The 21,759-nt window shown below is 48.3% G+C and overlaps 1 protein-coding gene across 1 annotated transcript in view; it reads left to right on the forward strand.

The window, feature by feature from the left end:
* NOP14 (NOP14 nucleolar protein) overlaps window positions 1–21,759 on the forward strand; it is a 27,559-nt gene continuing 5,800 nt past the window's right edge. Inside the window, exons 1-13 of the mRNA XM_003890870.5 lie at window positions 1–395; window positions 4,896–5,030; window positions 5,878–6,019; window positions 9,947–10,086; window positions 10,892–11,026; window positions 11,973–12,095; window positions 14,451–14,582; window positions 15,506–15,785; window positions 17,347–17,477; window positions 18,124–18,209; window positions 19,179–19,314; window positions 20,132–20,233; window positions 21,438–21,591. Of these exons, the coding sequence (XP_003890919.2) occupies window positions 201–395; window positions 4,896–5,030; window positions 5,878–6,019; window positions 9,947–10,086; window positions 10,892–11,026; window positions 11,973–12,095; window positions 14,451–14,582; window positions 15,506–15,785; window positions 17,347–17,477; window positions 18,124–18,209; window positions 19,179–19,314; window positions 20,132–20,233; window positions 21,438–21,591 (1,891 nt within the window). The 5' untranslated portion in view covers window positions 1–200. The remainder of the gene's footprint in view (window positions 396–4,895; window positions 5,031–5,877; window positions 6,020–9,946; window positions 10,087–10,891; window positions 11,027–11,972; window positions 12,096–14,450; window positions 14,583–15,505; window positions 15,786–17,346; window positions 17,478–18,123; window positions 18,210–19,178; window positions 19,315–20,131; window positions 20,234–21,437; window positions 21,592–21,759) is intronic.

The following is a 21,759-nucleotide window of genomic DNA, read 5'->3' on the forward strand; positions in this document are numbered from 1 at the left end:
GTAGTCGCTGAGCCTGTCGGCGAGCGAGCCGAGGAGAAGCCTGCGGCCGCAGTGTTTACCTCTCGCGGGCTCGGAGGTGATGCGCTGTTCTCGCGAGACGAGGCCGGGAGGCGGTTCCGCTGCCCGGCACGTGTCTCGGGGTAGTGCACGCCGCGTCTCTCTTCGGGTCTCGGCGCCTTGGGCGCAGCGGGGCGTGCGCCATGGGAAAGGCCAAGAAGGTCGGGGCGCGAAGGAAGACCTCTGGGGCGCCGGCGGGAGCGCGAGGGGGCCCGGCGAAGGCCAACTCCAATCCATTCGAGGTGAAAGTCAACAGGCAGAAGTTCCAGATCCTGGGCCGGAAGACGCGCCACGACGTGGGGCTGCCCGGGGTGTCTCGCGCGCGGGCCCTCAGGAAGGTAAGCGGGGGGGCGCAGGGGGAGCCGGACGACAGGATCTGGGCCCCATGCTGCTCTCGGACCGGCTGCTCCTTCTCGGTGCGTCGGTTTCCTAGTTGAGCGGCGGAGGCCGTGACTTTGTAGTCACGGGACTGACTTTATAGTCCGAAAGCCTCTGCTGTTCTCTGAGCTGGAGTGACCTAGAAACTATCGCCCTCCTGGAGACCCTGCACTCGTGTTATTTTGGTGACTCTTCCAACCGGGTCAGGAGGAGTCGGTCACTTCGGGCGGCGTCCTGGACAGCTGCTTTGTTAACCCTTCCGCGTTTACTTTGAGCTCCTGCGGTTTAGGGACGGTGGGTACGGGCTGTGTGGGATGCTCCGTTTGATGTATGATCGGCTCTCCCCTGAAGCGCATGACCTTGTTCCTTCGGAAGTAACTCTATGGAAACTCATTGCTTCCTAGTTTTTTTAATATAATTTTTTTTTAATTTTCACTGAGGAACATACATTAGTAGGTTGGTGAAAAAATTAAGGCACAGAAAGGACAAATGAATTTCCTAAGGTCACACAACTGGTAAGGGCTGGGCATGCATTCACATTTCAATGTCTATAGAGCCTTCTTGCTACCCCGAGCGCTTCTGTTTGACCTCGCTTCTAGGTTCTGGGAGATAAAGGTAAATAAAACTTGCCCCTGCCTTCATGAGCTCCTGATCTCTATTCCATCACAGTGTGCAAGCTGGATGGTATTTAAATCAAATCAAATATCCTTACTGCACGAAGACGACAGCGTGTATAATAGGCAGGATAGACTTGCAGCTGACTTCGGTAAGAGTCGCTCATTACACACCCCAGGGCAGGGGTGGGAGAATAAGGTAGTGTGGTCCCTAGAATAGACACATTTGTCTTCACCACTGAAGCCTCAGTTTTCTCTTTTCCGAAGTAGAGATAATAATATACATCCTACCCCTTGTGGTGGTTTATGAGAATTAAGTAAGATAGCACATAGAGCACATAGCAAGTGTTCTCTAAATACTGTTATTCTTAGCCTTCTTGGCTTGTTGTTCGAGCCCCGCACAGTCCGGCTGTTTTCCTTGCTTCACCTCTTGCAACTCAGTGTGTCCAAAAGGTCTGCCTTACCTCCCAAAGTCTCTAAAGGGCGGGCTCAGGTTCACCACCCAAGCCATGTAGCCCAAATAGGACAGGTTGCTCAAACTTCTGGTATTGAGCAGATCCACCTCCCTGCTCTGTGCTGAAGGCCTGGGACGGGGGCGGGAATTCCTGCTCCTTTTTGGACCTCCAATGCTTGGCCCATGGTAGAAACAAATATTTGAAGAAATCAAAAGTGGAACCTGAGTGCCTTAGGAGATCACAGTCAGGAGAAAATGTAACAGGAAAGTCCGAAAATTCTTCCTAGAGGGAGTTACAGCCAAGTTTCGCAAAGGGAGTGAGCTGTTCATGGTCCCAGGGTGGGCAGAGGACACAGATGCAAAGGCACATTGTCCTGGTGTGGTGAGGTGTGGCACTTGCAGCTGTCTGAGGGACAGCAGGTCGTCCAGTTGACTCTGAGCTTGATAACACCTGTGGGGGCATGTGAGGCCAGCGTAGGAGGCCTGGCTCTTTTCGTGTGGGCTGGTCCCTTAGAAGTAAGTGGGCTGTCTCAGTTGGCTTCTCCCCTCTGGTGGGTTGTAGCACTCTGAGGCACTCAAGTCTGGCAGGAGGAGGGCAGCCCCCAGGTGCCAGTCTCAGGACATTGCTTTATAGCTGTGCCTCAGTTTCCTTATTTCTGAAATAATTTATAAAATAAGTTATATGAATGTAGTTGTTAATCGGTAACTATGTTATTAATGTAGTTACTGGCCCCTTAAAGTTGGTCAGGCCTTGTGCCAAGCGGTTTACATTTAATCCTCACCTTTATGAGGGGGAAGTACTGTTATTATCCCTATTTTATGCCATAAATTCCGTATGATGTCACAACATCTATATAGTTTAAGAAAGAAAGAGAATCAGAATAATGTAGAATAACTCATATTACCTATTTATAGCCTAAGGGCTCTTCTTCACTAAGATTTACCCACAGAATCATATTCCAGATAATGAGAACTAATGTTTTTAGAGGCCAGATGGCTGATGCCTGCCCCATCTACCTCTTTCCTGCTAGAAGCCAGTGACGCTCCCGCCCTCTGCAGGAACAGGCCTCAGAAGTCTTCTCAGTGTAGGCTGGGTTCAGTGGCTCGCGCCTGTCATCCTAGCACTTCGGGAGGCCGAGGCAGGCGGATTGTCTAAGCTCAGGAGTTTGAAACCAGCCTGGTCAACACCGTGAAACCCTGTCTCTACTAAAAATACAAAAAAATTAGCCGGGCATGGTGGCATGCCCCTGTAATCACAGCTACTTGGGAGGCTGAGGCAGGAGAATTGCTTCAACCCAGGAGGCAGAGGTTGCAGCGAGCTGAGATTGCACCACTGCACTCGAGCCTGGATGACAGAGCGAGACTCCATCTACAAAAAAAATATGTATATATATATCAGTGTAGCATGTAAGCAGCCTCTGTCCATACAGACTTCATCAAGCAGTACAGGCCAGCACATGTAATGTGCTCCCATCTGATTGCCAGCTAGACCTTGTGATTTAAATAGTGAGATGTTTTACTTTTTTTTTTTTTTTGAGACAGAGTCTCGCTCTGTCACCCAGGCTGGAGTGCAGTGGCGCAGTCTCAGCTCACTGCAAGCTCTGCTTCCCAGGTTCACGCCATTCTCCTGCCTCAGCCTCCCGAGTAGCTGGGACTACAGGCACCCGCCACCACGTCCAGCTAATCTTTTTGTATTTTTAGTAGAGACAGGGTTTCACCGTGTTAGCCAGGATGGTCTTGATCTCCTGACCTCGTGATGCGCCTGCCTCAGCCTCCCAGAGTGCTGGGATTACAGGCGTGAGCCACCACGCCTGGCCCCAAAGGTGTTTCTAACAAACATTGTTTAGCACTGCCACGGTAGGAAGTTACTAGGGATTAATCATTCAGCATGTCTCAGTTGAAAGAAATTGGTTTTTGAAACATTCTTGAAGAAAATGACGAAAATTGCCTTTGGAAGTATTTATTGAACTAATGGATGGTTTCCTACTCTTCAGGCAGCAGAGGGGTTTTTCATGCATTTTAAATGTAATAATAGCACTTTCACATTTCAAAGTGAGATAAGAGAAATGGTTTTTTTACATCCTTTTCTCCTGTCCACATGATGAATACTGCGGTTGACTTCTCCAGATGGAATGTGCTGTAAATGGGAAGGAGGGCCACGGTGTGCTTCTGTCCCTGCTGGAGCATCTTCTGCTCTTGTCCAGCTGCTTCTTAACCCCTTCCACTCTCCTCTCCTCCTCTTCCAGCTCCTGGTTTTGACCTTAAATGTGGGTTTCTTAGCCTTTAAGTTCATTTCCGACCCTGGGGAAGTGACCTATGTCTGGAGCAAAATCTGGCCTGTCCCCTCCTGAAACAGAACTTGGAACCAGAGTGGCAGTGACCAAGTCACCACATGCGCCCTCCCTCCTGCCCCATGCTCACATTCTTTCAAAGTGACTTCACAAATTAGAGGAATCCCTGAAGAAGAAAAGGAACACTTAGGTCTGGGGTTAGATCAGAGGTTTCGAGTGTCTGCCGAGGCACCAATTTGTGGTGGGTTTGTAAAACCACTGAATTGGATCATTCCAAGGGCCTTCCATTGCGTCAAGATTTTGCCTTGGTGCCATTTCCTTTCGGAATTGCTGTGTAAACACCACTGTAATGGCAGTTCCTTAGCAAACAGAAGTTCCGCAGCAGAAAAGAGTTTGCAGTGTGGCCATCTCGGGTTGCAGAGGCCACTCATTCCTCACTCACCTCTGTCCTCTCTCTGCTTTAGGGAATTCAACCTCCAGGACAGCCAACTTTGAATACTATTAAACTTGGTCTTTTTTTGTTGCTGCTGGGAAAATAACCGAATTATTTGATACTTGCTGTCTGTATTTAAAATATTGCTCCTCTTGGTTTTCCGAAGGTGAAGCCCCTAAACCATGAGCTCGCTAACTTGTTTATGGCCTTGTGTCTAGTGTGAACCTACAACTGTACATTTCTTAGGAGTACCTCTGATGGGAAATAGTACCCTCCTCCAGGATGGAAAGAGTCTAAACCCATTTCCACTTTTCCAGATGATTCTGGCGTAAAATGCACACATCCTTAAACCTTAAGGCGGCTGTTATGGCTGAGGGAGCCGTTCATGCCTTGAGCTTGGCTAGTGTGCTTTTGTTTACCCTTCCTTTTGGCACCGATAGACTCTAAAGAGGAAAAGAAAGTGATCGCCCCGTTATCACTGAGAGTTGTTTGCTCTTCTCAGAATTCTGTCACTAGTAGAGAAAGCCTATCATGGATGAAAGCAGCTCGTGTGTGAACTTTGACATCACTGCATAGCCCTGAACTTTAAAGTATGCACTGTTCTGATGTCCCCTGTAGTGGAAATCACAAGAGTTTTTTGTGAGATTGTTTTCTGACCTGTTTTCCAGCGTACACAGACTCTACTAAAGGAGTACAAAGAAAGGGATAAGTCCAGTGTCTTCAGAGATAAACGCTTCGGAGAATACAACAGCAGCATGAGCCCCGAGGAGAAGATGATGAAGAGGTTTGCTCTGGAACAGCAGGTATGGAAAGAAACTGGAGGAGGGTTTTTGCTGTACATTGCACAGGGAAGTCAAGCCCAAGGAGAAGGCTGATTCTGCACGTTCTGCCTGTTCCTGGGCACTTGGAAGGTCCAGGGGATAGCCCTTGATTCCTGTGCCTTATCTGGCTAGGCCAAAGGAGAAGCAGCTTCTTCTGCACATGTTAGCTGAATGGATAAATCCCTTAACTCCACTACATGGCAGCAGTGTGCACAGGAGTTCTCAGCTGAGCTGCTGCCTTCAGCTCCATTGGGTGGAGAGCAAGTGGCCTGAGCAGCATTGCTAGAGTGGAAACTGGGCCCTGGGCTTATTTAAGAATTGCCCTCCATGAGGCCGGGCGTGGTGGTTCGCGCCTGTAATCCCAGCACTTTGGGAGGCTGAGGCAGGTGGATCACGAGGTCAGGAGATCAAGACCATCCTGGCCAACATGATGAAACCCCGTCTCTACTAAAAATACAAAAATTAGCCAGGCATGGTGGCACATGCCTATAATCCCAGCTACTCAGGAGGCTGAGGCAGGAGAATTGCTTGAACCAGGGAGTCAGAGGTTGCAGTGAGCCCAATTCACACCACTGCACTCCAGCCTGAGCAACAGAGCGAGACTCTATCTCAAAAAAAAAAAAAGAATTCCCCTCCATGAGTTCCGTTTCTGTCTAAATAATGAATCATTGCTTAGTTGACCCAGAATACTCTTTAAGGCTGCTTAGGATTCATTGTCATATTTCAAATATAATGGAAATATATATATATATATATATATCTATCTCTTTTTTTTTGCTGTGAAATGGAAGTGGTAATTTTAGGAAACCTTTTTTTTCTCTTCTGTCAGCGACATCATGAGAAAAAAAGCATCTACAATCTAAATGAAGATGAAGAATTGACTCATTATGGCCAGTCTTTGGCAGACATCGAGAAGCATAATGACATTGTGGACAGTGACAGCGATGCTGAGGATCGAGGAGCGTTGTCTGGTGAGGCTGGGGTGCCCTGCACGGGCCTGTGGGCATGGAGCCAGGGAGAGTCTGTTCCTTGTTGGACCTTCTGCTCTTAGAGACTAGAGAAAGTTATTGCATGAAAGTTTTACTGATCATTAACCTCTCCACAAGTTTCACAGGTGACAGTTTTTATGTTTTTTTTTTTTTTTAAGAAAAAAGCTGTGGGGAGAACCCACATCACTGACTCCCGGTGGCTCACTGAATGCACTACTTTGCTCACCCTACTTTATCAATCCCAGCCTAATATTTGTACCAGTGGTGTTGATGGAGTTCCTTTAGCCTGTACCTACTGTGGAATTATGGCAGTTTGAAGAAAATCATAGTGAGCCTCGTATCTGAGGATAACAACATGAAACAGATAAATTTTGGCCTTAAATAATGTTAACAGAGTCTAAGATTCAGTTCAGGACTGTCTTGAACCCTGTGTATAAGGTTGCAGTCATGACATCAATTACTTGACATTTCTTGTAAGTTAGAGTAGGTCCCATTTTCCGGTGTCTTCAGAACAAAGGTGTACAAATCTAAAACTGACTCTCAAAGCTGTGTCTTGTTAGTGTGTGAAAGTTAAGGCGTTAAAGCCTGGGGCTGCCTTCTGATACTTGGCTAATCCAAGGGGCAAAAGGCTTAGGAGTTAGGGCAGCAAGCATGTGGTGCAGAACCTGCCATCTGCAGCACACCAGGAGGACACCCCGCCACTGCTCGGCTTCACAGGCGTGAAGAGAGTGGCCAGTTATTTTAACCTCCGTGCCTTTCTCTTTGCTCTTTTCATTGTTCAAGACTTCTTGTGGACTCTTAGCTGGAAAACGCGTTCCCTGGGGAGATCCTAATTCCCTGAGAGTGGAGGTAACTGCCTTGGTGTGAGTTGGGCGAGTGGCATTCCCCTTATTGCCAGGAGGCGCCGTGGTGCGCCCATGACTTGAGGAGGCGCCCTGGTGCGTCAGGGACTAGAGGAGGTGCAGTGGTGCGCCCGTGGCTGGGGGAGGCGCTGTGGTGCCGCTGCTGACTAGGGGAGGGGCTGTAGTGCTCCCGTGACTAGGGGAGGCGCTGTGGTGCGCCCGTGGCTACAGGAGGCGCTGTGGTGCCGCTGCTGACTAGGGGAGGCGCCGTGTTGTGCCCGTGACTAGGGGAGGCGCCGTGGTGCGCCCGTGACTAGGGGAGTCGCTGTGGTGCGCCGCTGACTAGAGCAGAAGTAGGACTCAGTTTCTCCGAGTAACAGGTCCTGGGAATTGAGCTATTCACTCCTGATTTCCTATCCTTTGATTTTGATTATGAGCTCACCAAAACCCAGGTAATTTTTATAAAAGAAAAGCCTTTTACATGTGAAAATAAATACACTGAATTTGTCATGAGACAAATTCTGTTTTGTTCAACTGTCACATGGTCTGTTCTCTTAGATTAGGAGAATTTCATCTTAAAAACCACCCCGTGAGCACTTTACCGCTGCGGAAGCTGAGACTAAGGACAAGAGTTGGTGGTACTTGCTCAGACTTGGTAACCAGAGGGGGCGGGGCTTCAATTCCCAGGTAGCCTGACTCCTAAATTGTAGCTGCTGTGTGCTGTTTTACACTGAATACAGTCATTTCACCTACTGTAAAATATACTGTTAGGACTTCAAAATAAATAGATACATAAAAAATCTTTCTAACCAAATCCTAATACAAACTCATTAAGGGAGGATTTCCTTTTTTTTTTAATAATCCTTTTCTGAATCTTTTATATAATTAATACAAGCTTATTAGTTGGCATTTTGCAAATCTTTTAAGAAACTATTATGATGATACACGTATGCAGCCATAAAAAAGAATGAGATCATGTCTTTTGTGGGAACGTGGATGGAACTGGAGGCCATCCATCATCCTTAGCAAACTAACTCAGGAACAGAAAACCAAATACCACACTTTCTCACTTGTAAGTGGGGGCTAAATGATGAGAACTCTTGAACACAAAGAAGGAAACAGCAGGCATGGGGATCTAGAGAAGGAGGAAAAGGAGCAGAGAAGATCACCGTTGGACTTAGTACCTGGGTGATGAAATGATCTGTACAACAAACCCCCATGACACGAGTTTACCTGTGTAACAAACCTTCATATGTACCCCCAAACCTAAAATAAAAGTTAAAAAAAAAAAAAGAAAATAGCATGATCAACCTTGGATTACTAGGGTACTAAATTGTGTTTTCTGATATGCTTAGTTTTCCAGGAAGGAAATCATTAGTTTCTGGAAATCAGGAATCATTCATTCATTCACTTACCAATACTGGTTTATGTGCCAGGCACTGTTCTCGGTTCCAGAGAAATGGCAGTGTCAAAACAGAAAGCCATGCCCTCCTTCAGCTCACATTTTATGGGGAGACCCAAACATTAAACAAATGTGTCACCAAATTCTGCTGTCTGATCAAAGGTGGAAGTGCTGTGGAGGAAAAAGCAGGAAAGGGCATCACGTGCCATTGAGGCGTCTTGTTCAGCCTCACTGGAGTGTGGTAGCATGACCACGGCTCACTGCAGCCTTGGCTTCCTGGGCTCAAGCAATCCTCCCATCTCAGCCTCCAGAGTAGCTGGGACTACGGGTGTGCGCTACCATGCCTGACCAAGATTTTGGCTTTTACTTGAGAAAAGGAGTCTGGGTGTTGGAGCCAAGGAATCGCATAGTGTGACAAGACGAGGCCAATGGGATTTCCCAGCAAACTAGATACAGGTGTGGGAGACAGGCATCAAGGACGACTCCAAGGGTGTGTGGCCTAAGCACCTGGGAAGATAGAATTGCCATTTGTTGTGATGAGAAGACTGGGATAGATGGGTTTGGGGGAGTTTGCAATGCCCGCTAGACATCCACGGTGCGGTGCTGGAGGTGCAGTCGAGTTCAGGGAGAATGCAGGCTGGAGACAGGAACTGGATGCTGTCAGCACAGAGGCTGACTGAGGCTGCCAAGGGAATACGAGTAGTTAGAGGACAGACAGCAGAAACTGCGACCTGAAGAGTTGGAGAAGAGGAGACAGTGAGGCCCTGGCGGCAGGGTTGGGCTAGAAGCCAAGAAGAGAAAGCTTTTCTAGAACGAGTGGTGAATGTGTTGAGCACTGCTGGTAGTGAGAGGAAGACTGAGAACTGACCCATCACTCAGGCAAGACGGCATTTCAGAGGAGACGCAGGGGAGAGTCAGAGAGGGATGAAGAGAAAGGAGAGAGGGGGTTGAGAAGGGAGTGGAGGTGGGGAGCCCAGGCAGGCACCAGGCTAGGGCCCTGCTCGTCAGGGAGCTGCTGGCATGCTGGAGGCCCAAGCTGGAGAAACCATCTTAACATTTGTTTCTGTTATGATGTGGGCCTTTGGATATATCATTTCCCATCTGAGCCTCTTTTTCATTTGAGAAATTGGATTTTTAAAGGTTTCTTTTATTCCAAATGTGATGTTTCCTACAATGTTTAATTTCTCTTCTGCCCTAGTGAGTAGGGCAGACTGAAGATCGGTGGCCCTGGTAGATGATTCCTGCTCCTGCCCGTAGCTCAGGGCTTTGGAGTCTCTAGGCCCTGCCCAGGGAGCTGGGAGGGACACAGACTGTGCCACTGATCCTAGGCGACACCCCCACCAAGACCCTGGAGCCAGCTTGCTCTGGGCTTGCCAGTCTTCACTAGAACCAGCACCATCAAAAATAGGTGCTCGGTGTTTCCAGCCACTTGGGTTATAGCCAGTTGGGAGTGTAATGGGTCTGGGTTTTCTCAGAGTGGCTTACCTTGGGTATTTCTCAAGTGCCATTGTGCCTGTGGTCTCAGGCCAGGCTGTTGCGTGTGAGCATTTTTTTCTCAAATATGGAATTTTCCAGAGCACTGTGGGGGAAGCGCTGGCAGAGTGCTAAGGAAACGCTTCCCCCGCCAGGGCTGGGCTTCACTGAGGTTTCTGCCTTTCGCCCCAGCTGAGCTGACCGCTGCCCACTTCGGAGGCGGCGGCGGGCTCCTGCACAAGAAGACTCAACAGGAAGACGAGGAGCAGGGGAAAGCCAAGTCCCGGAAGGAGCTGATTGAAGAGCTCATTGCCAAGTCCAAACAAGAGAAGGTGGGTTAGCCAGTGTTCTTGACCATCTTCTCCATGGTAAGACAGTCTCACCAAGATGTGTTTGAGCTTTTTTTCCCTGTACATTTTTAGGCTGTGTTTAATATTTTATATGAGTTTAATAAAAGCATTTATTGTGAATAGGAATTTTAAAAATCACATAAAGCATATACCTCTGACAGGTTTTGGTTCTTTTGCCTTTTTTTGGTTTAAGTTTTGTTTTATTTTGAGATGTGGTCTCTGTTGCCCGGGCTGGAGTACAGTGGCACGATCAAAGCTCACTGTGGCCTCAAACTCCTGGGCTCAAGGATCCAGTGATCCTCCCACCTCAGCTCCTCTAGCAGCTAGGGGGCACCATCATGTCCAGCTAATTATTTTTTTATGTTTTGTGGAGATGGGGATCATGCTGTGTCGACCAGGCTGGTCTCAAACTCCTGGCCTCAAGCAGTCCTCCCACCTTGGCCTAGTTGGAAAGCACAGGGTGAGCCACCGCACCTGGCACGGATGGGTTTTTTGTTGTTGCTGGTTTTAGTATCTGACGTGTACCCAAAAAATCACTTTTTTATTCATTTGCCATGAACTGCTCAGAGTATCTAAATTAATGGTTTATGGCAGGAAATGATTTCCATCTGATGAGATTTTGTAGCTTTGCATTTAAAATACTAATTTCTCTTGGCCTCTTTTCTCTGTTGAAACATTTGGTGCTAACTGAGTGGTCACTGTGTGTGTCCTTGGCACTGACATTGGGCCTCTGGGTTGAAGTCCAGTAGTAATGATATGTGGTGTGTGTCTGTTATTTTTTCCCCAGAGGGAGAGACAAGCTCAACGAGAAGATGCCCTCGAGCTCACAGAGAAGCTAGACCAAGACTGGAAAGAAATTCAGACTCTCCTGTCCCACAAAACTCCCAAGTCAGAGAACAGAGATAAAAAGGAGAAACCCAAGGTGGGAGCCAAGTGGCTGAAACAAACTCTTCACTTACTGAACCTGGCTGACTGTCCAGAGAAAGGGCTATTTCCTTCCGGACAAGTTTCTGTTGAACATTGATACCGAATTAGCTGCTATGTGTAATCTTGGGGTGGAAGTAGATTCAGTTACTTGAGTCTCTATTCCAAGTGAATTCAACTGAAGAAAGGGGTGTTTCTGGATGGAAGAAGTACTTCAGGGTGGACACATCAGAACAGGTGTCTGACTTCCCTGTGGCGCATTTGTCTGTTGATACATAATATATACACTTAATATGCATTTACTTACTTTTTCCTCTATAAACAGTGCTTGTTTCCTACTGCATTCTCTTTAGTCTAAACTGTTGGAAAATGCATTTGTTTAAGAAACTGGGTTCTCAGAGAAATCTAGATTTTGCCAGATTAGTGTCATGTGGTCATCTGTACATCTTTGTGGGTCACTCTTGCTATTACTGATATTTTACTTAATTTCCCATGTTTAGGGCGTAATGCCTGGATAAGTAGTGTTTTTGTTGTTGTTTGAGACTGAGTCTCGCTGTGTCACCCAGGCTGGAGTGTAGTGGTGCAATCTTGGCTCGCTGCAACCTCCACCTCCCGGGTTCAAGCAATTCTCTTGCTTCGGCCTCCCAAAGTGCTGAGATTACAGGCGTGAGCCACTGCGCCCAGCCTGTTTTTGTTAAAGCAGATGTATTCTGAGAAGAATTTTTCTAGGGGTAAACAAATTCTTTGTGACCAAATGTCCACTGATTTTGCAATCCTCAAGGCTGATGAGAACAGTTTTCTCTCTCGAAGAAAAGATGTAGATGTGGCTTAACTACTTCAATAACATGCAGCCATTACTAGAATGTGCCAGGAAGCTAGATCTTTTCTTTTTGTAAAATAAGAAATATATTTTTAAAATGAAAAATTTCTTCTTTCTGCCTTAGCCCGATGCATATGACATGATGGTTCGTGAACTTGGCTTTGAAATGAAGGCACAGCCCTCTAACCGGATGAAGACGGAGGCGGAATTGGCAAAGGAAGAGCAGGAGCGCCTCAAGAAGCTGGAGGTAGGGTGGCAGCACCTCCGGAGCAGGGCTGTGCTGCTGTCCATCCACAGCCCCTTCTGCTCCATTTTGCACGATGGGCTGAAGAGAATACTCTGTTTGATCAGTGGAATATTTTAGTCCATTTAAAGTTTATATTTATTCATGAATACCTTTTTTTTTTCTTTTTTTTGAGACGGAGTTTCACTCTGTCCCCCAGGCTGGAGTGCAGTGGCGCGATCTCGGCTCACTGCAAGCTCCGCCTCCCGGGTTCACGCCATTCTCCTGCCTCAGCCTCCTGAGTAGCTGGGACCACAGGCATGTGCCACCACACCTGGCTAATTTTTTTGTATTTTTAGTAGAGATGGGGTTTCACCATGTTAGCCAGGATGGTCTCAATCTCCTGAACTCGTAATCTGCCCGCCTTGGCCTCCCAAAGTGCTGGGATTACAGGCGTGAGCCACCGCACCCGACATGAATAACTTTTTATTTCTGATCATAAAAGCAAAAACAAAATAAAATGCAAATAATACCCAAGTACAGCAAATTAAAAGTGGACTTTTTATTTATTTTTTTGAGACGGAGTTTCACTCTGTTGCCGAGGCTGGAGTGCAATAGTGTGGTCTTGGCTCACTACAACCTCCGCCTCCCAGGTTCAAGCAATTGACCTACCTCAGCCTCCTGAGTACCTGACAGTACAGCTGCCCCCACCACGCCCAGCTAATTTTTGTATTTTTAGTAGAGATGGGATTTCACTATGTTGGCCAGGCTGGTCTCAAACTCCTGACCTCAAGTGATCCACCTATCTTGGCCTCCCAAAGTGCTGAGATTACAGGCATGAGCCACTGTGCCCAGCCAAAAATGGACATTCTTTAATAATTACTCTATCCCAAAACATCTACTAACAATGTAATGAGTATAGTATCTTGTAAGCTTTTTTTTTTAAATGCAGTTTTAAAAAATTCATTGCGTTAAAACAAAAATGAAGTAAAGACACTTCTACAGCTGGCTGAGTTTTTTCGTTTGTTTTTTGTTGTTGTTTGTTTTGTTTTCCAAGGCAGTCTTGCTCTGTCACCCGGGCTGGAGTACAGTGGCACGATCTCAGCTCACTGCAACTTCTGCCTCCCAGGTTCAAGCAATTCTCCTGCCTCAGCCTCCCAAGTAGCTGGGATTACAGGCACCTGCCACCATACCCGGCTAATTTTTGTATTTTTAGTAGAGACAGGGTTTCATCATGTTGGCCAGGCTGGTCTTGAACTCCGGACCTCAGGTGATCCACCCACCTTGGCCTCCCAAAGTTCTGGGATTACAGGCGTGAGCCACTGCACCCAACCACATTTGTTTTTTTTTTAAACAAGGTCTCTGTTGCCGTGACTGGAGGGTAGTGGCATGATCACAGCTTACTGCAGCCTCGACCTCCCAGGCTCAGGCAGTCCTTCTGCCTCTGCCTTGCAGGTAGCTGGGACCACAGACTCACACCACTATGCCCAGCTAATTTTTTTTTTTTTTTTTGAGATGGAGTCTCACTCTGTCGCCCAGCTAGAGTACAGTGGCACAATCTTGGCTCACTGCAAACTCCACCTCCTGGGTTCAAGTGATTCTCCTGCCTCAGCCTCCTGAATAGCTGGGATTACAGGCGCCCGACACCATGCCCAGCTAATTTTTGTATTTTTAGTAGAGACAGGAGAGACAGGATCTTGCCGTGTTGGCCAGGTGGTCTTGAACTCCTGACCTCAGGTGATCCACTTACTTCAGCTTCCCAAAGTGCTAGGATTACAGGTGTGAGCCACTGCGCCTGGCCCCAGCTAATTTTTAAAAATTGTTTGTATAGATGAGCATCTCCTTATGTTGCCTTGGCTGTTCTCAAACTCCTGGGCTCAGCTGATCCTCCCACCGCGGCCTCCCACAGTGCTGGGGTTACAGGCATGAGCTGCCATCACACCTGGCTCAGCTGGCTGTTTTGACGTAACCACATCACTAGCTTCTTCCCATGTCCAGTGTGTGGTCAAATAGTGGAGGCCCTGGAGCTGCTTGCTCTTGGCGTCCTGGCTCCTCTTCTCTCGGTGCAGGGGTGATGAGTTCCAGTTGGGGCTGGCCAGCAGAATTTTGCTGTGAAGACCTTAGAATAATAGGCTTGCCTGGTGACTGGAGAGTATTGGCCACAAAGTTTGAACAGTTGATTTTGTTAAATGAGGAATGTACTGCTTAGCAAGTATTTGCATGCCTGATTGAAAACTGCAGGCAGAAAGCAAGCTGGATGCACCAGCCTCACAGCTGGGAGGACCGTAGGCCCAGCCCGCTGCCCAGGGCAGGACTGCACGCCTCCTCACCACGTGTTGGGGGAGTGTGCTCTAAGACATCTCATTTCTTCCTGCTCAGGCTGAGAGGCTTCGAAGAATGCTTGGAAAGGATGAGGATGAAAATGTGAAGAAACCAAAACATATATCAGCAGATGATCTGAATGATGGCTTCGTGCTAGATAAAGATGACAGGCGTTTGCTTTCCTACAAAGTAAGATGATTTGCCTTCATTTTCTCTCTTTTTTTTCTAATTTAAAAACTTTTTTGGTATTCATTTTAGGAATTTATTACAGTTGGGAATTTTAAATCTTTTTAACCAGTTTCTCTAAAGTTCTTTATCTGGGTGTTCATGGTATATCAAGTATCAAAACTTTAGAGAGGAGACTTTAACAATAGTGTGTGCATTCGCTTGCTCATGCTCTGTCTCTCTCTCTCTCTCTCTCTCTCTCTCAAAGAAATACAGATAAAACATTACTTGGTTAACATCAACTACTTCTGTTAATAACGGCATGATTCTGTCTACATGACCTCAGCATACTATCGAGGGAGCTAACTCAAGGCTAGAGTTGTGAATTTTCTCTGAGTGATGTCATTGAGTTTCTGTGACTGGTGTAGTTTTTAATTCACGAACTTTATAAATTGATACCCTTTTCTCATTTTAAGAGTGTATCAGTCAGGGTCCAGGGAAGCAAAATAGGCAGGACAGGTTTCAAGCAGAAGAGGTCCACACCGGAAAATGGATACTGATAAAAACACTAGGTTACCTGGAGGAGCAGAAGGTGCAGCCCTCCCAAACCAGTGGTGGGTGCTGTAGACACTCCCAGTGTTCAAGCCCACGGCCACTGAACACCTTCCAAATCCTGATCCCATGCCGCTTCCTAGCAGAACCTGAACCTGGCCCAGCATCCTGCAGCAGGGTTCGCTGGGAGCTTGTAGCTCCTATGGCTCAAATAGCCTAGCAGCGGGTGGTGGGCAGAAGGCCTAATGCCAGTGGGCAAATGGAGCACACAGGTTTGTGTTCCTTGCAACCACATAGGAAGCACTGATGTGTGCTGCCTCTTGATGTGGCTGCGAGATGGTCCAGTGGTTGTCTCAGCCTGTCCTGATGCCCTGTGGTTTCCACGCTCTTGGTAGGATGGAAAGATGAATGTCGAGGAAGATGGCCAGGAAGAGCAAAGCAAGGAAGCCAGTGACCCTGAGAGCAACGAGGAAGAAGGTGACAGTTCAGGCAGGGAGGACACAGAGGAGAGTGATAGTCCAGATAGCCACTCGGACCTGGAATCCAACGTAGAGAGCGAGGAAGAAAACGAGAAACCAGCAAAAGAGCAGCGGCAGACTCCTGGGAGAGGGCCGACGAGCGGCAAGGGAAGAGCTGGAAAAGCTGCCGGAGACGAGCTGCCCTACACGTTCGCAGGTGGGCAAGTGCGTGGGTTTCCTCAGGTTCTCAGATAACCTTAATGACCTGGCCATAGCTGTGTGTGTTTGTCTCGCGCCCAGGAGGTGCATTTGTGGAGTGGGGACCAAGGATGCCCTTGGGAGTGCGTGGACACACCCCGTGTCTGCTGATCCAGGTCTTAGAGCGAGTGGTCATGTTAGTTTGTCACCGTGGTTCTGTGGGCCGGCCCCAGATGGGCCAGACGCATCTCTCTGTAGTGGTACCTTCACCTCCCTTGTAGCATACGGTCAGCCTCTTGTGGCGGACCAGAGGGGCAGGGCTGGGGAGGTGGGTAAGCATCTGTGAGAAGGCTTCCATGTTCCCACCTGGACCTCCTGCTTGGCCACGTAACATTTTAGATGGAATTATACAGTGTTGTTTTGTCTAGTATCTGGAGAAAAACTGTCCAGGCCAGGAGCATGGCTGACACCTGTGATCCCAACAGTTTGGGAGGCCAAGGTGGGTGGGTCACTTGAGCCTTGGAATTTGAGACCAGCCTGGGCAACATTGCAAAACCTCGTTTCTACCAAAAATATTAAAAATAAGCCTGGTGCAATGGCTTGTGCCTGTGTTCCCAGCTACTCAAGAGGCTGTGGTGGGAGGATCACTTGAGCCTGGGAGGCTGAGGTTGCAGTGAGCCGCGATCACACCACTGCACTCCAGCCTGGGTAACAGAGCAGGACCCTGTCTCAAAAAAAAAAGAAAAAAATGGTCGGGTTCTAGTAAGCAATGCCGAATTGTCCTGTGCCTGCAGGATGCTTCCAGAGGAGAAGCTAGTGGTGAAGCTGGCCTCTGTGATGTGCCCTCTGGTGGCAAGAGTCTCATGAGCTGACACTGCTTGGCTCGTAGTGGCTCCTTCCAGGTCTTTCTGAAGTGGTCTGGGCACTAAACCCAGCGCCCTGCCACCGAGATGCTCTGAAACTGTGGGTGTTTTAGCAAATTCCTAATAGAGGAAAGGTGGGAGGGCATTTCCTTGTTAGCGTGTTCCCAGGTGCGTGATCGCTCCTGACAGCCCAGGTCAGGATGGCTGATACCTCTCCAGATGTGCCAGAGCAAAAGCTGGTGGGTTTGTTGTGATTGTGAAGTAGAATAGTTATATGAAATTACCTCTATGTTAACAGACATGTAAGTAATTCTCATTTTAAATATTAAATGTGGGCCAGGTACGGTGGCTCATGCCTGTAATCCCAGCACTTTGGGAGGCCAAGGTAGGCAGATCACCTGAGGTCAGGAGCTCGAGACCAGCCTGGCCAACATGGTGAAGCCCTCTCTCTACTAAAAATACAAAAATTAGCCGGGCATGGTGGCAAGTGTCTGTAGTCCCAGCTACTCAGGAGGCTGGGGCAGAAGAATTGCTTGAACCCAGGAGGCAGAAGTTTCAGTGAGCTGAGATCGCACCACTGCACTCCAGCCTGGGCAACAGAGCGAGACTTCATCTCAGAAAAAAAAAAAAAAAAAAAAAAAAAAAAAAAAAATATATATATATATATATATGTATATATAAATGTTAAATGTGCAGTATGTTTTGTGTTTTTGATAGCCCCTGAATCCTATGAGGAACTGAGATCTCTATTGTTAGGAAGATCGATGGAAGAGCAGCTTTTGGTGGTGGAGAGAATTCAGAAGTGCAACCACCCAAGTCTCGCAGAAGGAAACAAAGCAAAATTAGAAGTACGTGGATTGTGTGTGTGTGGAGTCCTGGGAGTGTCGGCACAGCCCCGTATATGAATGCCAGAATTGTGTGAAGTTGTGCAACGGCCACATGTGCCTCAGGCCAGATGGGGCCAGCCCGTCACCTGGTTACCTATGATGATGGCTGGGAACACTTGGTATGGCACAGGCAGAGGCCTCCCTTGGCTTTGGCTTCTCTCTAAGCCTCGTGCCAGAGCCAGCCAGAAGCAGGCATGGGGACCTTCACCTTCATGCTACAGGGGAGGACACTAAGGTTCACATAGCCACAAGTAGCAGAGCCAGACAGCTGTCAGGTAGGTGGCTGTGATTGTGCCTTTTCCTCTCAGTGAGAGGTGAGTGTTCGTGAGGAGGGCGCCGTGCTGTGTGTGCTCCTCATGTTGCTTTCCTAGTGGTGTGTTGTCTGCTGTTCTACAGAAGGATGCACCTGACCCTTAGCTTTCCCCCCTCTACACTTTCTAGTGCTTAGCAAGTTCTAGCAGTGTCTTTGCTTGCATGTTAGAAGGCTGCTCATGTCTGTATCCCTGGGCTCCCCTGCCCCACCTGGTTGTCACCAGAAGCTGTGTGCCTGTGGCTTTGTTCTTGGTGCTGAGCACTGAGCTTTATTTCCCAATTCATGTTCCTGCAGAAACTGTTTGGCTTTCTTTTGGAGTACGTTGGCGATTTAGCTACAGATGACCCACCAGACCTCAGAGTAATTGATAAATTGGTTGTGTAAGTAAAAAACGTGTGTTATCTGGGATGTGGGGCTGAGCAGAACAGTTTTTCTCCCATTTAGAGTCATAAAAACACATTCCAGAGTTACTAAGGTAGGTGGCATGGTGGCGTCGGCATGCCAGGTAGGCGGGTGGTCACCCAGGGTTTGTGAGTCTCACAGCACAAGCCCGCTTCTCACACATGCCGCTCCAGCCACCATAGAGCTGGGACTGACTTTTAACCACAAACAAGTTGATTTTGAAACAAGTGAACCCCTTTAGATTTGTGGCTGGGATGGGGTGGCTCATTGTAAGTTTCAAGCTCTGGGTGATTGAGAGAGATTTGGAAAGCATGGTAGACACCCCGCCCCTCAGCCCTCAGTGAAACCCAGTGGGGTGGTTCTGCATGCCAGGGAGTGTGTCCCTCTTGTCTGCATGGGGCCTTCCAGGGCGAGTTCCCGCCCTCGCTGCACTCTAAGTCTGTGTGACCCACTCGGTGGCTCCTGGCCCCTGGGGCTGGTGGCCGGAAGAATGCCAGAGGGGCAGAGTTACAGTTGAGAGGTGTGTGTTGGTGTCGTATCCGTGAGAGCACACACCAGCTTCCTGCCCTGTGCCGCACAGAGCTCTCCACGTCATCTGCGTACATGGAGACACTATCAAAGAAGTACCTGTCGTGAGGAAGAAATGAGTTAATATGGGAAGTGCCTTGGAGCTGTCCACTGCAGCTGCCACACAGAGCAGTGCCCCCAACAACGCTGTTACCACAGATCAAGCTGTTTCTCCCACCACCTCCAGTCCATAATGTTGTGGCCGAGTTTTTAGGAAATGGCAGAAGTGAGTGTAGACTGTTAAGAACGCTGTTAGAAAAAGCAGATTCATCCAGTTCTTACTTGCTCAGTCAACAGGTGATTTCATAGGAAAATGGCTTACAGGGTTTTTGTTTCTTATCTAAAGTCATTCTCTCCTGACTTACATTTCTGCTGAACAGGCACTTATATAATCTTTGCCAGATGTTTCCTGAATCTGCAAGTGACGCTGTCAAATTTGTTCTCCGAGATGCCATGCATGAGATGGAAGAAATGATTGAGACCAAAGGCCGGGCAACATTGCCAGGGTTGGACGTGGTAAGCAGAGTTCAGTTTAGGCACTGCCCCTGCCATGGAGGTTCTGTTTGGTATCACAGAAGGCCGATGATGGGTACGATGCTCTTGGCTGCGCCCTGTGCCTCCAGGGTGATCTGGAGTGAGAGCTGCAGGGCAGCGAGCCTGGGAGGGGAGGGCGCTCCTCCACTAGCCACGGACCAACGTGTGGGTCGTACAAGGAGATTCTGGTTTGATTCCACGTGAATGGTGCCGTATTTGGTCCAGTGACAGAAACGTTGGAAGGCAAATAGAACCACAATATTTTCCATAAGGGCCCAAGCCTATAGACTGGTTTTAATTGGTCTCGGTTCCTGTGTCATTCAGAGGTTGGAGACATTTGAACACTAAGATTTTTAACAATTTTATAACAGCCTCATGCTGTATTTTCAGCTTTAGTAACTTTAAGGAAATACTTGCTGAGATATGCTCTTTATTGCCTGGTGTTTGTGTTGAAATGGATTCACAATAGTTAGCAGAAGCTTAAAACTGTAGGTAGGACTTAGGTTAATGATTTTAATCAACTCCCCAAAACGGGATCTGAGCCCGTGTCTGTGACCATTGCTGACTGCTTCAGCGAAGCCTTCACGGGCCTCAGCACAATGTCCTCACTGTACGTTTAGCTGTTTGACTCACGGTGGTTGGATGCCTGTTCTGTGACACTGAGGCCAGAACTCTGGGCCAAGGAGATGCACCCTCTCCTCCCCAGAGCCTGTTCTTGGCTCCGGAGTGTTTGTGGGGAGGGCATATGGATGGACTTCATTTACCTTCTTTAACCTGTATGGTAACACTTTCTTTCCAGCTCATTTATTTGAAAATCACTAGGTTGCTGTTTCCAACTTCCGACTTCTGGCACCCAGTGGTGACCCCTGCCCTCGTGTGCCTGAGTCAGCTGCTCACCAAGGTGCGTCCTCTCCACACACGGCAGGGGCCGGCCTGCTGCAGCACGGGTGGCCAGAGCCACAGCCCCTCGGGGCCTTGTGGAACATAAGCGTGGCTGTTTAAGGGCCGCAGAGACTGAGCACTGGGGTTAGGCATAAGAGGGCCCATCTAGGCCGGGCACGGTGGCTCAAGCCTGTAATCCCAGCACTTTGGGAGGCCGAGACGGGCGGATCACAAGGTCAGGAGATCGAGACCATCCTAACATGGTGAAACTCCGTCTCTACTAAAAATACAAACAGTTAGCCGGGTGTGGTGGCAGGTGCCTGTATTCCCAGCTACTCAGGAGGCTGAGACCGGAGAATGGCGTGAACCCGGGAGGCAGAGCTTGCAGTGAGCTGAGATCCGGCCACTGCACTCCAGCCTGGGCAGCAGAGCGAGACTCCGTCTCAAAAAAAAAAAAAAAGAGGGCCCATCTAAAAGAGCCCTAGCTCGAGCAGCCCAAGATGTGGGTGGGAGTGGGAGAGCCTGGTTTGGCACCTCAAGGTTACAGATGGTGGGACCCCAGAAAACAACCTTTCGAGTTAGTGGTGAAGTTATCCAGTGTGAAGATAAGGACTTTTATTCCCTTTTTGGCTTAAAAAGTTCAAGCTGTTCCTTTTTCTTTATTAGGCATGTGATTGGTACATGCTTACTGCAGTAATCGTACGCTCTGTATGGGTGGAAGGAACTTTATAAATAGCACAGCTCTGGCTGGGCACAGTGGCTCATGCCTATAATCCCACCACTTTGGGAGGCCGAGGCGGGCGGATTGCCTGAGGTCAGGAGTTCAAGACCAGCCTGGCCAACATGGTGAAACCCCGTCTCTACTAAAAATACAAAAATTAGCTGGGTTTGGTGCCACATGCCTGTAATCCCAGCTACTCCAGAGACTGAGGCAGGAGAATCACTGGAACCTGGGAGGTGGAGGTTGCAGTGAGCCGTGATTGTGCCATTGCACTCCAGCCTGGGCAACAGGAGTGAAACTCTGTCTCAGGGGAAAAAGAATCACTAAAGCTCTTTATGTTTTTGTCATCTCACTTGATCCTCTCAACACTGCCATAAGGTGCGGGGGTTCCCTCTGTACCCGTGAAGTTCAGTGGGGTGTGTGGTTCAGGGAAGCCCGGTGGTTGACCTAGCATGGCATGACATCGTCCCAGGACAGTAACCCCCCAAATATTCTTTTCCAGTGCCCTGTCCTGTCCCTCCAGGACGTGGTGAAGGGCCTGTTCGTGTGCTGCCTGTTCCTGGAGTATGTGGCTTTGTCCCAGAGGTTTATACCTGAGCTTATTAATTTTCTTCTTGGGATTCTTTACATAGCAACTCCAAACAAAGCAAGCCAAGGTGAGTTGATTTGAAGAAGCTTCCTACCAATATTTTATACTTTAGAGTGTTTTAAAGTAGTTCATACTCATTGTAGAAGGTTTAGAATATGGAAAAGTAGAGGAAACATACAAACCTGCCACCCGCCGTCCTGAGTAGCACCCTCTTTCCCTCTGTGTGAGCTTGCAC

This window comes from Papio anubis, chromosome 3 (genome assembly GCF_008728515.1).
Source record: "Papio anubis isolate 15944 chromosome 3, Panubis1.0, whole genome shotgun sequence".
Classification (NCBI taxonomy): domain Eukaryota; kingdom Metazoa; phylum Chordata; class Mammalia; order Primates; family Cercopithecidae; genus Papio; species Papio anubis.